General features: G+C 44.1%; 2 protein-coding genes across 2 annotated transcripts; both read right to left on the bottom strand.

Moving 5' to 3' along the window:
• Window positions 1-6,521: 6,521 nt before the first annotated feature.
• Window positions 6,522-8,853, bottom strand: LOC123129921 (uncharacterized). The gene is made up of 2 exons (XM_044549887.1): window positions 8,103-8,853; window positions 6,522-7,748 (listed from the first exon to the last, which is right to left on the bottom strand). Exons 1-2 carry the CDS (start codon window positions 8,834-8,836, stop codon window positions 6,851-6,853), a joined length of 1,632 nt encoding a protein of 543 aa, XP_044405822.1. The 5' UTR covers window positions 8,837-8,853; the 3' UTR covers window positions 6,522-6,850.
• A 2,893-nt stretch (window positions 8,854-11,746) lies between these two features.
• Window positions 11,747-16,491, bottom strand: LOC123129920 (disease resistance protein RGA5). Its single transcript, XM_044549886.1, has 8 exons — window positions 15,670-16,491; window positions 13,260-15,144; window positions 13,041-13,112; window positions 12,860-12,916; window positions 12,708-12,764; window positions 12,522-12,578; window positions 12,282-12,400; window positions 11,747-11,973 (listed from the first exon to the last, which is right to left on the bottom strand). The coding sequence occupies exons 1-7, from the start codon at window positions 16,482-16,484 to the stop codon at window positions 12,335-12,337; spliced, it is 3,009 nt and encodes a 1,002-aa protein (XP_044405821.1). The 5' UTR covers window positions 16,485-16,491; the 3' UTR covers window positions 11,747-11,973; window positions 12,282-12,334.
• Window positions 16,492-17,498: the final 1,007 nt, after the last annotated feature.

Below are 17,498 nucleotides of genomic sequence, written 5' to 3'. Positions count from 1 at the left end.
GGCACACCTCAGCGTCGAGCGCAGAGCCGCGCAAGGCGACCAACACGGCTCCAGCCACCGGCACGGAGTGCCCACCAGGACCGCCGCCCACCCCCGAGGAAGCTCACCGGGGAGTCCGACCATGCCATCATCGCCGTCCAGCTGGCGGGACGCCTTGAAACCGAGCAGCCCGCACACCTGCCACCGTTGCTGCGCCTCCGCCCCTACCGGCCATGGCCACGACACAGGTGGACGCCCGCAGCTCGCACCGCTCCTGGCCCGCACTGCCTGGGCCCAGATATGGTCGCACGCCAACAGGGTCAGCGCCTCCGGAGCCCACCACGCCTCAGTCCATTCACGCCGCCACCCGCAGCCCGCGTCTCCGCCTGCTGCTGGCGCGCCCCGAGGAAAGCGCCATGCCGCCGCCCGATCATGGATCCCGCGACCGTCGGCCCGGGCGGGGGAAGGAGGAACAGCCTGCTGCCGCCCGCGCTGGCAGGGCTTATCCCACCAGCACCTCCGGCAGCGGCCTGGGGAGGAAGGCGCGAGGAGGAGCGCCGCGGGCCGGAGCTAGGGTTTCCCCCGGCGCTCGCAGGAGCGTCGCGGGAGGGGAGGGAGAGGGAGCCGTCCTGGAGTATTTTTTTCTGAGATGTGACTTCTCCGTACGGTATTTCTCCTTAGGGTTCAGTCTTTCCGTCACACGAACTCCAATTGGTCCATGATTTCTTTTTTCAGGTTGCGGTTACCTTTTCTGTTTGAAACAACAGCATACATACATATAATTATCCGTCAAGAAAAGATGGACCGTGTGCAAGGATGAATCCTGTCGTCATATGCTATATATACACATAAAAGAAAGAGTGATACGTGAAGTGCAGGGTGAGGAAACCACGTACGAAAAGGAAAACAAAACAAAACGGGAAGAAACAAGGCAGGCATACAAACCTGCGTGCAGCGGGATAGCAAACTAAGATTGAAAGAGAAGAAGATGCGACGATGATGCTGAGGAACAAGTCAGGTTCCATGTTTTCCGGCCTCTTCCTACTCTGCAGGAGTCGCGTGTGCCGCCTGGAGGCAGTCGCACGACGATTCTTCCCCAAGTCGGACGATCGCGCCATCACACGGCCACCGCCACCGCTGATCAGCTCTCGCAGTCGCAGACCGCAGGAGACCACCCCATGGCACCACGACCCTCGGAAGGTCGCTGTGGTGGCAGCTCTTGCTGCCAGCGCATCGGTCATCACACTCCATCTCAGATACGGTCAGACCGTGCCCTTCACCGGGCGCACTCAGCTGGTCGTGATCTCCGACAAAAAGCTGCGAGAACTTTCCGAGGTTGAATTCGCCAAGTTCAGGAAGGAGCGCCACTCCGAGATCCTCGGCCCGCATCACCCCCACACTGTCCGAGTCAGCCACATTGCCCGTGAGATCATTACTGCCGCCCACATTGGCCTGGCAATCAGGCAGAGGCAGAATCAGAGGGGTGGCCGTGGCGTAAACCTGGACTGGCTGGAGACGCTTGACTGGGAGGTGATCGTTGTCAGAGACAACAAGTTCCGAGTAGCAGCTATAACAGGGGTCGGCAAGATTATTGTCTACACCGGAGTGCTCGACTATTGCAACAGTGACGCCGAGATTGCTTCGTTTCTTGCCCACGAGGTAGCTAACAGCTTTCTTTAAATTTAGCGCTTTTGCTTGTAAATATTTTCAAAGTTTTGCTAAAGCAAATCTAGATGTGTCGTAACTTTGTACATCTAAATCCTATGTTAGTGATATTCCGCGGAGATTCGCGTGGATATTTTCTTTCTTTCTTTTTCGTTTCCTATTTATAATTGATTGAGTCACTTAGGGTGCACCCCCATATTTTCAAGTCATATGTCCACGAACCGCCTAATCAGGCTCTCAGACATTGGGATTCGTCTAAGTGCAAGGATTCAGCAACGGTAGCTCATCGACTCGGCGATAGCAACGACACACTCTGTTGTCAACTCTAGCTGATATTGGTGCCTTCTTTCTTTTGTATACATAGGTTGCGCACATTGTTGCAAGGCACGCATCAGACATGATCAGCCACTGGTTTTCGTTATACGTCTTGCTACGGAGGTAAACATATGCTACTATACATTATACATCGTAGCATGTGATCTAGGGCTTCATTGCATCATTTATCAGACCTGAATATGTATGTATTTCAAATTTCAAGATGATCAATGTAGGCACGAGATAGAGGCAGATTATATTGGGCTGCTGCTGTTTGACCAAGGGAACTAACAAAGTAATTGTTGACGCCCCATTACGAACAATGAATTTTGCTGCAAAATATATGTCTCATCTCATGTGAAAGAGAGATCTTGCCTATGAATCCTCTATAACACTAAGCTCCCTAGTTTTAAAGAGCCCATGTTCAATTGATGTCTCCAACAGAGATTGGACCACCCGATTTTGACCGGGTAAACAATTTCTCAAAGCTTTCCCATTCAATTTTGTTATATTACACAATATGCTCCTTAATTTTCGAGGCCTCACAATTAATTGATGTCTTGAATTTAGAATTAGTTCAACTCGATTTTGACCGGGTCAACAATACTAAGCTCCCAAAATATTAAGGCCTCCCAATGAATTGAGATCTCCGATTGAAGTTGGTTCACCCAATTTTGAGCCAGTCAACAATGTTTCAAAGCTCTTCCATTCATTTCTTTTATATATATACACTATGCTTCCTAACTTTTAAGGCGCCACAATTAATTGATGTCTTCAATTTAGAATTGGGTCACTCGATTTTGACCGGGTCAACAATTTCCCAAGGAGCTCCTCCATTTAATTATTTTAATTTACTATTTTCCCTAATTTTGAGGCTCTTTCATTAGATTGAGGTATTCAATTTTAGATTCAATTTACTATTTTGATTGGGCCAATGATTTCTTAAATCAATCAGTAGCAAGCGGCCTATAGAAAAATACCAATCTCGCGCACCCTCCCACCACCTAGAAAAAAGAAACGCCACCATCTGATACTGCAACACCAATATAGGACATACATTTACCGATGCAGAAATTTCCCTACATAAATATGAATTTATTAGCGGATAACACATAATCACACCATGAAAGGCCCACAAAATCACCGTGTTATCAAAAAAGCACTCCATCATCTCCCTGCCCCACTGAACTAAATATCCCATCAGTTCGAAAATATAATGGGCATTTGGTTTTTGGAAAGTGAAATTCCTTTTACTTTGACCAAGTTTAGAGCTAAAAATATCGACATCCATAATATAAAAAAAAAATATGGAAATTTATTTCATGATGAATCTAATTATATCAATTTGTTATTACGGATTTTGATATATTTTTCTAAAAATTTGATAAAATTTAAAAGGGTTTGAGTTTTCAAAAGGTAATACACCTTGTATTTTGGAACAGAGTGGGTATTTTTTTAAGATACCCAACAACATCAACGGCACAACAAAGCGCGCCTAATCCTTCTAGGTCTAATACCATGCTTGAGCTCATGTTCTGAATCCTCCAAAATAGTGGTTTCCTGTATAAAATGTTTGATCCATTTTCCTACAATACGTATCACAGGCAGTAACTACTTTAATATTCCTTCTTGCTTCAAACAAGCTTGTATATAAGTATCCACTAACGGAATTGTAGAAAATGTATGAAGCCTAAAATATTACCGTATGTTGATCTGACCTGACGGGGTATATATAGAGGGGAACATTGGTTCCTTTAGGATGAATGGCGACCCTCACATGTATGTAGCCCTTGAGTCCTTATATATGCAGTGGTTGCGGTGCATTCAACTCCTAGTACAACTAGTAGGTTAGATAAATTGATAGGGCTAATTGCATTTGCTAGCTGCTACTAGTACCAACTCAATTATAGTTCATGGAAGATGGAAGCGGAGCCACAGCTGTGGTTCTTTGAAACCACTGGAGTGAGACTCTTACTGGCTCAACAACTCTCTTTACACGTATGCTTGATGCCGCTGCAGCGGAAGCTTTGGCATTGAAGAATGGTATGGAGCTAGCGGACTAGTGGGAATGCTCAAATGCAATCTTCAATCTGATTACCTTGAGATTATCCAGGCATGCAAGGGGGAGGTTGATATCGTGAGTCCTTATTCTACTACTTTGAATGAGCTCAAAGTATTGGTTCAGTCTTGTACTCTCACTGCCTAAGGGAAGGAAACAAGGTGGCACACAACCTTGCTAGGAGTTCCAATGATTCCAATTCTGTCATATCTTGGGAGGGTGATCCTCCACAGGTTATGCTAGCTGAACTTGTTAGTGATGTAATAATTATTTGATTTGAATAAAGTGTGCCACAAGTTCAAAAAAATTATAGTTTTTTTCTCTCCATTTTATTCATGCATTGTTAAGCCTAGAAAAATGATGGGTGCACTTGCACGGTATTAACCAATTAAAGCTCCAAAAGATAAAACTGAGTAATTTTGTGTTTGTATGTACGGCATTTCTCCATGACTGCAGGCGGCGAAACTCTATGGGAGAGGCTTTCCACTGATATGAAGCACACAATGGCCACCCTTTCCACTGCCCGCCAGAGCCGCCATGCCAGGCGGATCAAGGCCGGCTTGCCGGTAAGCTCGCCTGAGGTCTTCAATGACGAGGATGACACCATGATGGAGACAGGTTCCAACGACACCGCCCCGGCTCCCACGCCACCTGTGCACGCCGGCTTCACCATGGAGCAGGCGCATGCGCACTACAACGCCGCCATGGCGGACATGCAGGCTACGCCAGCGCCTTTCTTGGTGTTCTAGCCAGTGCAGAAGGAACAACGGTACAACCCACTCGTCCTGGAGCAGCACCGGCTGGCTGAAGGCCAGATCTACGACAAGCGCGCGAGTGAGGAGGCCGTGGCTAAAGGCCAGATCTACGGCGAGCGCGCGAGCATGCCATTTCTGATGCCGTTGGTGCTCAAGCCGCCGTTCGCCAGGAAGTGGTCGCCTTGGCGCAACAATATAGAGTGAGATACAGAAGTGTAAAAGAAAGTGGATTCATCAGGCGGTCGCGGAGGAGAACAACAACAGTTGCGCCTCCTACGTGCGCCGACGAACTACGAGGCCGCCCAGTGGGATGACGGTAGCGCGGGCGCTACCATTTCCATCGTGGACCTCACGCCTACCGGTGACGCGCAGGTTGCGGACTCCTCCGAGGATGAATTGGCCACGGGTGGCAGCAGGGCCTAGTGTCCCATATGGGCCGGTCCGTCTCCCGTGTTCTACTCTTCCTCACCAGAGACCGCACCTTCACTTCACGTGTCTTACCACCGGTGCTCATGGAGAGGGTGGATGCAGGACAACATGGGCTTGGACGCCGGGCGCCGCCACCGTAGGATAATTTAGGGTCGGTTTTTTTTGGTTCTAAATGTTCGAAATGATATGAAAATCCGCCGTGTTTGCATGAATTTCATTGGTTTTGTTAAAAAACTGTTTGCAATGTATGTGGGCAGCGTTGGATGGCGGTCTCCTGCATCCATGTCCGCGTACTGGTCCCTGCTGTGCATGGACGGATGCGGGAGAAAATTTACGGGTTGCCGTCCGAGATGCCCTTAGGGAGTTTTGAGAACCAACATTATCCTCTGATGCTATTACTAGTCACGCATGATCTCAGATTGACAGGGTCGATCTTAAGTCTGGATCTAATTTCGCCAATCTGTTAGTGTACACGGCAAGATGAAAATACATCCAAGTGATAGAACATTAAATTATTCCGAGAAAAAGAACCAGGAAATGTTTAAAAATATTTTGAACTGCATTGGATGTCAGGTTACATAAATAGCTCTTTTATATGTTCATTATGTGCGAGATATTAAACTGAACCTTTACCATATTTTCTAAAATCAATATACAGATGCAAATAGTTCGGTTCCATCTTTTTCAATTGATGATTTAAATAGAAGAAAAGAGAGTTAGAAAAAATAAAAAATAGGTCAGCAAATTCACCTGTTGTGGCGACATGCTGGGTGGTCAGATTGCGCTACTGATTAAGTTGCAGTGTCAGTAGTAAACCAGGACTAGGCCTAACCAGGAGCATGAATGTCAATTATGGACTAACCTTTTTAACTGTACTATTCTGCAATGTTTATTTTGATAAGGCTAATATATGATCAGTTTGTAAACTCTTACAAAGTCTGTACTTTTTTTAAGGGTAAACTCTTACAAAAGCTGTGCGTGGTACTATGTTCTGGCATAGCTCGATGCTGCAACCCGCCGTGTACTTTCTGACGGCACGAATGTACGACAAACTAGCAACAACGGATTCTTTCCGGGAAATACGCTAGTACACAAGCTACTAATCAGATCGATCAAGCAGCCTAGCTACGGATGGCTTGAAACACACAAAGCACTCACGCGATACATGGCACGCCGATTGATTGCGGAAGGCTTGTGTCGTGACTTTGTTTTGTATTGCTTTGATCTTCTAAAATAACTGTTTGAGATACAAACGATTACACATAGCAGCTAGCTATCCTAATCGGTGACTGCACCTGGTCCATACTTGACTGGTGTCTTACATGGTGGTTAATTCCACCAGTATTTATATATCAAGCAATATAGCAGGCAGTACCTTCTTTATTTCATTAGAGCTTTTTGCATCAGATGTTTTAGGTCTCACAATTCGCACTCGGTCGCGGAAGCAGCATTTTTCCTCGTGAGGTCATCCTAGTTTTTGCAGGCAATCTGCAGCCCACAGTTTTCTTTGTAGAAACAGCCAGCCGTAGTAATTTCTTTTGCCCTGCCTAGCATTACCTTTTGACTTCCACAGTCTAGCTTCTTGCTGCCCTTGCCAAGGTCTGAACTAGGTTGCCTTAAAGTTCATGTCGGTGAAGGTGGGTTCCTACTAGTGCCGTCTGCGCCGACTCTTGGCAGCAGAGTCCTTGATCCTCTTGGCATGCCTATGGAACTTGCGCATCTCGTATATGTCCATGCATGTAAGGTTGGATTCCTCTTCCAACTCCAACTTTTTCCTAGATAGCTCTTGATCTTTATATAGCGATTCTATTTCGTTTCCTGGAAACTCGCCTATCCAACAAGGCGTGTACGGGAAAGCTGCATGTGTCTCTCCGCATGGTAGTCCACAGATGGGGTCGTAATATGCTGAACCCACATTTCCCAAGTCCTGAAATTTTGAGCTGTTCCAATCATAGGCCAGTCCTCTTGTTTTTCTCCCTGATGAAATTAAGAAGACAATCTCTCTATAAGGATGAAACCCGAGAAAATAATAATTTCCATAATATCTGTCTTCAAGAATGTTATGCTCGTCAACATCATCTTCGAAGTCAAGACCATTATCCTCATATCCCTCTTGAACGTGAAGAATGGTATCCTCATATCCCTCTTCAACATCATATTCAATGTCAAGAATGTTATCCTCATTAGAGTTCCAATCATATTTCTCTTCCACCGCCGCTCTGTGAATTTCATGTATATTACCATTACGCTCAAAGAACAACTTATGGTAGTTAACATCCTGTAAGATCCATTGTCTACCCAGTTGTTGAGCATAGTCCTCATGCTCAAAGGTCTTAAGAGTGGTATCATGGTTTAGCACCCATTCTATTCGGCTGCAAGATTCATTGAGATGCCAAATCTGATGAAGCGGACTCCGTTTATGAGATATTGCGCAATACATCCCTCTCAGTGATTTACCCAAATGGTGGTCAGGATATCCTCTAGGTAAATATGGACTGACAGCTGGTAGTTTAATTACTCTGTATGTGTGATCTGACAAACACATTCTGCAAACATAAACAATCAGATAAAACAGATTAATAACAACATGTTTAAATCATAGCAGCATATATTTTTGCAGTACTTATTTTTGACAATTCCCATAGAATTGTTCCTACATTCCCTTTCCTATGTATGCCATTCATTTATTGGGAATGGAGGTACTAGATTCTTACGACTCTGTCCATATATTAACCTAATTCATTAGAACTCTTAGCATTACGCTATGACCTTATGGAAAACTCAGAAGATTTGGTGTTGAGTGAACATTACAATATTTGACTTTGGTTTGCAAATCACATAAACTGGATGAGAACTTGCTAAACAGGAATAATTAATGACCGATGAGCAAGTAGTAGTACCTCATGAGATAGCCATGCTGGCAATGGATGTAGAGATTGCTTTGCCAGTAGACGGCATGATAATGATATCGATTATACCACCAATGTGAATCCATGTAGCCAATGATCTCTGGGGCCTCTCCTTCCCGAATGAAGGTCGTCGTGTCCCACCACTGAGTCGCCAACGAGAACACATCAATGACATATGATGCGGGAGGCCACTCTGATCCAAGCAATGCATCATCGTCAGACACGCCGGCACACAGCACTCGCGGGATCAGAAAGAACTCGTACTGCAGCGACACGCCTGGCTCGAACGCGAGGTAGGCGCTCTGGTCGAATCCCGGCATGTGTGGCGGAGGGCATTGGGGCAAACGCGTCCACCGACGTGTGGCCGGGTTGACGACATAATCGCTCGGCAGTGCCTTGTCGCACTCGTGCCCCAGACCGCGGCAAAGCAAGATCCCGCTGCAGTGGTCCATGACCCTGACGCCCATGCAGGGCAAGAAGTTGAGCCCTCCACAGATCGCCGGGCCCATCGAGGGACATGAGAAGAACTCGAAAAATCTAAGCTGGGTGAAGTTGATGAAGATCCCGTCCACGGAGCGGGATAGCAGGTGGCCGCGCAGGCGGGCGTTGATAGTATCGCGCCAGCCCCTGCAGACAAGCCGGGATACGGCTAGGCTGTGCGGCGCGAGGCGCCGGAGTACCTCCGTCAGGGCATCCTCGGGTAGCACAGCGGGCTCCGGTGCCATCGTCGATCGATCGATCGATCTCGGCCGCGTCGGCTCTGTTTTCCGATGCGTTGTATTGTGGTTGTAGGTAGGCGATAGACCTCACCTGATGAAGATTACAGAAATTGGGGTCTGTTTAAACTTAGGGTTGCGGCAGCCTTTGAATGGATCTCCTTTTCATGTTCTGGGCCTTTGCTTTGTTTAGCCGGCCGGGCTTTCGTAATCAGACTGGGCTGGCCTTTTATTGCATATTGTATTGATAGGCACGCATGTGTGCTCAAAAGAAAAAAGATAGGCACGAACACCATGCTCAACGACCATTCCAGGTCAGGTCACCCCTTCTCCTTCCACTACTTCTCGATCTCCTAGCGATTTCTTTTCTTTTTTAGCCAGCTGAAAACCCTAGATAGCTTGATTTCCCCACCTAAATCCTAATGGCTAATGGTTCCTTGCCGCGACAGTCCAGAGAGGGAGAGAGATGATGTATCCCGCTGAGATGCCTAAAAGGCAAGATATATTTTCTCACCATTTTGCGCATTTTGTGCTGGTCCTGATTAAGTTTTGAAATAGCATGGTATCAGTAATTGAGATGTATGATCTCAAAATAAAGTACCTGCAGTTCCTTCACTTGTTCACATGCCACTCCTCTCTTTGGCAAGCAACAAGCTACACTGCCAATTACTATTGTTAGCTGCTGTAGCTAGTCTAATCATTGCGACCACACACAAAGAACACCCAACAAATTTCTACTAGAAATATTAGTTCCGTGACATAACCGTTCATCTTTGCAAAACTTAGATTCCATAGTATACATCGTACTCTGTCTCAACAAACTAGCTTGAAAACGGGAAGAAAACTAGAGCATCAAGATGTAAAATAAATGTACCTGAAGCTAGAATAACACTCCATGTGCATCATCTATATATGCTGTAAATGATTTTCGAAAAGGCGCTTTATTACTTAAAAGGTTTAAGTATTACACCCGGACTCTGCATAACTAAGATGCACACAGCCAACAAGGTCCTCACGACAAGCCAAAATAAAAGAAGGCGGCGAAATACAAAGAAAATGTATCTGTATATCGCCTAAACCTTCGGTGGCCCAATCCTAAGATCATGCTGCCACCCATGTTGGGTGAAAGTATCCCTCGCCGTAGCCTCCAATCGTGTACACACCTTCGTAAACAGGTCTCGATTCTCCACTCGTTATAGAGAGGACCATAAACGAAGCATCCCGATACATCTATAGATAACCTGCATAAGAGAAGTACTTTTATTGTAAAAAACCATATCACTTCTACATAGCCAAAGCGACCAAATAACATCAAGCGCTCCTACCCTGAGAAGAATTTTAAACCTGTGATCAATCTCATGTAACCAGTTGCCAAATATATTAGCAACACTATAAGGAGGATACAAGCCAGAAGCTATTTGGATGACTGGCCATATAGAACGAGCCAATTTACATGGAAGAACAAATGTTTTATTGTCTCATCATGCGGAGAAAATACACATTGCTTACTTCTATGACAATTCCTCTTAATGAGGTTATCTTTAGCAAGAATGACACCGTGACGAAGATACCATGCAAAGATTTTATTCTTAAGGGGTATGTTCATCTTCCAGATCATACAATTGTTATCATCTGGCACATAAGACTGGATCAAAACTCTATACACTGAGAATTGCTCATTCCCATGTAGGTTCCAACGAAAGATGTCGGACCCTTGTGATAAGTGTACCATGGTTAACCGTCGGAGTAATATGTTCCACTATTGGAGTCTAGGTCCAATTAAATCCCTTTTGAACGTCACATTTGGCGGAAAATGATTCCAAAACCTTGGCAATAGTATCACCCTTGTGACGCACAATATTGTATAGAGCTGGATATTGTTTTCGGAGAGTAGCATTACCTAGCCACTCATCCTCCCAGAATCTAATTTCCGATCCATCCTTAATTGAGAAGGAACCATAGCGGAAGAAATATTGTTTGTTGGTGCTAAAGCTGGATACAAAAGAAGTTGTTTGTGGTTCCCCCAAGCAAGGTAAGCTGGCATAGTGGCATCAAAGGTTCTTCAGATGGAACAGAAGATTCAGATAGGGAATGCACAAAGAGGTTCAGTAACGGAAACGACCTGCAGCTTCTCCAATGCCTTCTTTGGAAATGCCTTTGGACATCACTTGGGCCAGCACTGCCAAGCAACAAGCTAGCCATTATTTCTGTTGCTAGCTGCTGTAAATAGTATCATCACCACCACCTGGAGAAATCAACAAACCGAAAGAAAGTCTCTTTTAGCAAACACATCATCAGGTGAAAATAACAAGTTGAAATTTGGGCTGCAGAGTCACTGAGCATACCATGTACACATGATTCAGTACATGAATGCTCTAGGACACTGAACAGGAAAGATGAAATAGTATCCAGAGAACATATAGGTTGAATAATGACCAACAGAAATGATGCAAAAATGCTCAAATCGTGCGTGTAATCACCGACCAAAATGAATTTCATCAATACTCACTTTACTTTATTTACAGTTACACCTAAGCAAAAATCATCTTTGACTCGAATTTTGGAGGTCTTTCCTTATTTGTGAATAGAACTTTTCTTCATTTCTAGTCAATACATCACTTTCCCCTCTATGAAAACAGGGTTGCTCCCTCCTTTTTCCGGGCTTGGGACCGGCTATGTAATTATAAGTGTTTCCTTAAATCACATAGGCGGAGTTCCACCCCCCATCCCCAACCCACTAAAAAAAGAGAGAAATTGATTTAAAAACAAAAGCTAATGCCACCAGCGCAATTCTCGAACCCGAAAAGGAGAAATAAAACAAACATAAGCACCTTTTCTTTAATTTTTTTGTTGTTTATCAAAGAACTAAGGAAAAAGCAATACATTGTACCTTATTTTTTTTCATTTTATATTTTTTTCCTTTCAATTATTTTTTTTGTTTTTTTAATGCCCAACGAATTGATTTCAAGGAACATAACACTAATGTACAATACAACAAAATAAGAGTTTTTTTTCTCTAATGGTGAACGCGAATAACCATTTTATTTTTTTCAATCAGTTCTTCCCTTGATGGATGAATTAACCCCAATAACACTTCCTTTCAACTGGCAGCAAGATTGCAGAAGGCATCCTGAGATAGCACCAACCTGTAAATAGTGGGCATAGAAAATTTAAAGACTTGTTTGTATAGGTATGCAGTACATATGCATCGCTATGTGTATCTGAATCATGGACCATTTAGATGGATATTGGTAACCAATGAAATATACGTTTCAACAATTGGAGACTATAAAGCTCTGGAGGATTATAAACAATTCGAAATTAACAGTTTAATTTTGTCAAATGTATCAAGGATAAATGAAGTGGCATTCTCGTCATTCAAAACTTACTGGACTGTCGTTTTGTCCGTGCATGTAGATCAAAATGGAAAACAGAGAGTATGGTGTATACATACGCATTGTTAAACTTGGTGAAAACCATGATTGAAAGAAGAGGAAAAGGTTCAGGTCAACTCGCCGCCGCCTCCTTGTCTATGGTGAGATGAGATATATTTTCCGCCACATCATCCTTTGACTGGATAACAAGAAATGAGGAACGTGAAACAAACAATCATGTCATACGTATGCAACAAGAGTTAATGGTGTCCCAAAAAAAAGGTAATGGGTTGATGTAAGTAGTCAGCTGTAGCGTATACCTCTTGGTCAGTACCGGAAACCTCCTCCTCGGATCCGCCATCTTCATCATCGTCATACTGGAATTTGTGAAAAAGCAAGCAATGAAGGAATAATTAGAGGAATATATACTTGATACGACATGTGTACCTCTTGGTATGGGAATGATAGAAGAGGGTAATAGTATATGTAACTGTGTACATGTGTACCTCTTCCTCTTCATCTCCATTGTTAACTCTCTTGGATCCTTCGTCCTCGTCATCTGACTGGAGTAATAAGAATGAGAAATAAAAGAGTATGTTGACACGTACCATAATCAGCACGAGGTAGTAGATAATGTGAGTATCAGCCGTATGTATACCTCTTGGTCAGTACCTGAGACCTCCTCCTCGGATCCGCCATCTCCATCCTCGTCATACTAGAATAAAGAAAAACCAAGCAGGCATGGAATTATTATAGTATATACTTGATACAACATGGTTTAGTAGTGAATGATAGATGGGGATAATAGTATGTGCAAGATCTAGTGTGCATGGGTATACCTTTTTTTCATCTGATGAAGACACTTCCTCCAATCCGTCATCACTGTTGTCATCATCGTCAGAATCATCAGACTGAAGTAGAAACAATTAAGCAGGAATTAGAGCAATATTACTAAGATCGTGGCAATGCACGAAGAGAATCAGGATGGCACTAATAGGAAATATATATGCATGAACCATGCTTTCAGTGTTGTAAAACCCATGTAGAAACGTAGGTACCTCTTCGTCTGATCTTGATATCTTGATTTTGGGATGGTTGGGGTGCGTTTTTGCAGCGTGCCTCAGCGCGTCCTCTGTTGCCTCCACCTCCTCACCAGAACAGTCGTCCAGGGAATCGAGCGTGTATTTGACTTCCTTGAGGAAAGGCATATTTCTTGCCAAGCCAACATCATTTCCCACACTAGCATAGCATTCCAATTCTTCAAGCATTGGCAATGCACCCTCTCCACATACAATCTTTATGTCTGTGTCAAGATATGTCAAGTTCTGGAACTCATGGCTACCAACAGTATATGATAGGGTGTGTTCATCGTTAGCTGATAGGTACAGAAAGCGAAGTGACTTCAACCTCCCGAGGATTTGTAGATCTTGTGCTTTCAACTCTCCCACTTCGAACCATAGGTAGGAGATATGTGGAAGACAAGAAGGTTCCATCCACGATGGACGCCTTGGTAAAATCATGCCTGACAATGACAACTGGCGGAGATCTGAAGGGGGAGCCCACACTTCCCACCAATCAACCTGAACTGATTCATCCTGCTCAACCCAGATCTTGAGAGTCTGCACTCTATGCAGGTTGCACAAAGACTTGGCGAGAGCCCTATGCACACTCTCGTCCATCTCGTCGAAATAGATTTCGAGCACCCTCAACTGTGTCAGCTTTCCCAACTCGGTTGTGAAGTCTGGGGATTTGTCGACATGGTGTAGCTCTAGCTCTTCTAGGGACGTCAGCTTCCCTATACTGCCCATCATCCTTGTGCCCTCAAAAGCATGCAGACACATTAGCTTGGTTAGCTCACCTACAGAAGATGGTAATTCTTTTATGCCGGTGTGCTTAATATTCAGTGCCTGCAAGAACTTGAGATGATGCCCTAAGTCACTTGGGAGCTCAGTAACAGGTGTTCCCATCATCCCTAGGTACCTCAGCTGAACCAACTTCCCAAGATGATCAAAATTACAACCTCCTACGGGGAAATCACAGTACTCTAGGGCCAGTACTCGTAATACTTTAAAGCTCAGAAGTGGAGGCAGAACAAGACCAACAGACCTGATAACATTAAATGACCTCACATATCCCATATCCATATGGCCAATGGATCCACCATGTATGGCTAACCTACGAGTGCTCATGCTTGTGCTGGCCGAACATGTGTTGTGTTGCACCTTGTCTAGTATTGTAACAAAGTTTACTTCTCTTGACAAGGTGCGGATGAGATCGAGCACAATGTCGTGAACACGGCAACCATCTATCATCTCCATACTGTCTGGCTCTATTGACTGTATCATACTCCTATTTATAAGATCATTATAGTAGCTTTGTCCCAGCTCAAATGCACTGATCTCTTGACCCATAGGTATAAATCCTTCCGCTACCCACTTCCATATCACCGTATTTTTGGGAATGAAGATATCTTCTGGATACCCACTTAAGTGCAACAAACAAGTCTTCAAATGGAAAGGTAGATCATAATAGCTAAAAGACAATATTTGTCTTGTGTTTTGAATAGCTTCATTGTGTTCCTGACCAAAACCAATTGAGTCAAACACCTTACACCAGACACCCCTTGGCTTACTAACAAGAAAGCTAGCTAACGTAATGATAGCCAATGGCACACCACCACATTCTCCGAAGAAATTATCAGAAAGTTCATCTGACTGATCATCAAGACTTGTACCTTCATCTCCAAATATTCTGCTATGGAATAGCTTTTTGGAGTTATCATCAGAAAGTGGTTTCATGTTGTAAACACCACCAACTTTTTTGGCAACTTCATGAATACGAGTAGTTGTGATTACTCTACTTCCAGAGTTACTATCTGCCAATGCACATTTAATCATTTCCCATGTTGATACATCCCAAATGTCATCAATAACAATTAGGTACCTATTTGCATGACAAGATTTTAATTATTAAAACTGAAATAAGTATATAGTTTGCATTCAAACAAGAAGTATGCCATCACCAGGATCCCCCAACTAAATCAATCACTGCACAGGTCTGTACAAATATCAAGCTTTAATAGAAGTGAAGAATGTGTCATGGAGTTTAGCAATATAAAGAAATCTCTAAGTGATCAAAACTAAAATATATATCCAGTTTTCACTATAGATATTTGCTCCGCTCATGTACTGTTGAAAGTTTTACTCCTTACGTTCCAAATAGAAATTTTTCAGATTTCATACAATCCCCAATGAAGCAACTTTAATCATTTATACGTAGACAATTATCTGAGTGACTAATCATAAAAAGTATTGGCATGAATCTATGTTCATTACAATGCAATGGTATTATTTTATCTATGCATATAAAGAATTTATCGTTTATTAGCGGTACAATTTAAAACAATTGACTCAGCACTATATAACCGCCTATCGGTAATGGCTAGAACATGATGGGAGTAACGTGTACCTCTTGTCTGCAAGGAATTCTTGCAGTTGGTCGATGAGTTGTCTTTCATCCATTTTTGATTCAGTGATGTGCTTGTGCTTGTCAAGTTCATGGAGGATGTCTCTAAGGACTTTCTTCTGGTCAGGATTCCGACCAACTATAACAAAACCCCCACAATCAAATTCCTTCTTAAGGTTGTCATATATTGCCTTAACAAGAGTTGTCTTGCCCAGTCCTCCAAATCCAACGACAGAAACAGTCTTGGGCTGTTGCTGGGCCACATCATCGCTCTTGGACAGCCTCTTTGTTAGCTCATCGATAGCCTCGTCGATGCCGACAAGGTTAGATACTTTGTTGTACAGAGTTAAGAGGCGGGGATCAACCTTTGTTGCAACACTTGCATCACTGATAACATCTTTGTATCTATCGTACCTCTCCTTCGCCTCTTTAACTTGGATTTTGACGCCTTTGATGTTCTTGGCTATTTCGCGGCGAACCTTGAGCTTGGTGACCTTGCTCTTTGTCTCCTTGATGAACCCCAAGAAGGTGTGAGGCTTGGTTGGCTCAAGACCCACCACACGAACCATGAAGGAGTCGAGGCTGTCCTCGATGGCAAATGATAGCTCCCTGACGTCGTTGGCCCAAATCCTGACCACGGGATCAAGATCTTCCAGTGGCACATTGGACACCTTCACAAGTGCAGCTTGCATCATCAAGAGCTCCTCCCGGAGGTCCTTGATCCCCTGCTTCACACTATTCTGCAGGTCGTACTCCTCTACGAGCAGCTCCCCCAGCTTGGGGAGGAGAGAGCTCATCGCCCCCGTAGCAAACTCCATGCTCGACCCTCAGCCTCTCCCTCTCGCACTCTTTGTAGCGTGCTGGATCCTCTTCCCTCTTTTTTACTCTCCTCGATTTCTGTCTCCTTTGAGAAGCTCTTTCTCGCTGGCTGTGGCTAGGTTGCCGCCGCTTGTATGAATATATGGACTACTAGCTAGCTAGTTTGATTGGCTTTGGAGAATCTTTCCACGTGGGACTGCAAAGTTTCTGTAGATCTGTGCAAAGTTTGTTGTTATATGCAGTTTCACACGAGGCTGGCCCTTTGTTTTTAAATACCAACGACGACGACTGACTCAGTCTACAGCCGGTTTGTTGTTATATGCAAAATTTTAAATAGCACGCTAACACTCTTAGTGGCCTACGTTTTCTAAATGCTACAGCATGCCGTGCTACACTGTGCTATTTAAAATGTTTCCAGCTGCTTATGTGTTGAGACACAAGACCCTTAGTATAGGATATCTTCTAGACACTATCTCGTGCTATAGCGTGTTGTTTAAAACCATGGTTATATGCCTTTGTTAATCAAAACAGGTTTGAGCTGCTTGAACTCGATTTTTTTAGGTAAACAGACGCATTATTAGTTTAGAGCAAGGATAGAACAATCTGTTTTGTCAGCTCTTTGTGGAGTGCATGCATTACAAGTCTTTGAGTCAATATAATTAGCCTGGTCCTGCGAGCGTTACGGCACATATGCATGCATGTGAGGAGCAGTTGTATGGAATACGTGCCAACTTGTGTCGACCTACTTGTATAGATGGAGCTGTTGTACGATATGTTACTTTAGTTATTAGAAGATTAGCTGTAAATTTGGCCGGCCGGCTCAAGAAAATAAGCTAGCAGCAAGAAGGGCGTGCGTTCAGACGTACATGTCGCTTCCTTGTGCCGGCTCAAGAAGGGCATGCGTTCAGACGTACATGTCGCTTCCTTGTGCCGGCTCAAGAAGGGCGTGCGTTCGGACGTACATGTCGCTTCACCGGCCATGATGTAGCACAGATTTTAACTAAGCTTGAAGA

This window comes from Triticum aestivum, chromosome 6A (assembly GCF_018294505.1).
Source record: "Triticum aestivum cultivar Chinese Spring chromosome 6A, IWGSC CS RefSeq v2.1, whole genome shotgun sequence".
Classification (NCBI taxonomy): domain Eukaryota; kingdom Viridiplantae; phylum Streptophyta; class Magnoliopsida; order Poales; family Poaceae; genus Triticum; species Triticum aestivum.
This window is presented reverse-complemented; position numbering and strand designations above follow the sequence as displayed.

Bases quoted from the DNA above. Each gene is read 5' to 3' on its own strand.
- LOC123129921 (XM_044549887.1), bottom strand. From the start codon at position 8,836: ATGGCACCGGAGCCCGCTGTGCTACCCGAGGATGCCCTGACGGAGGTA. The intron at 7,749-8,102 runs GTACTACTACTT...TTATGTTTGCAG, and splicing joins CAGCATGGCTATCTCATGAG to AATGTGTTTGTCAGATCACA.
- LOC123129920 (XM_044549886.1), bottom strand. From the start codon at position 16,484: ATGGAGTTTGCTACGGGGGCGATGAGCTCTCTCCTCCCCAAGCTGGGG. The intron at 13,113-13,259 runs GTACCTACGTTT...TTTCTACTTCAG, and splicing joins TATCAAGATCAGACGAAGAG to TCTGATGATTCTGACGATGA. The intron at 12,765-12,859 runs GTATACATACGG...TTATTACTCCAG, and splicing joins TCTCAGGTACTGACCAAGAG to TCAGATGACGAGGACGAAGG.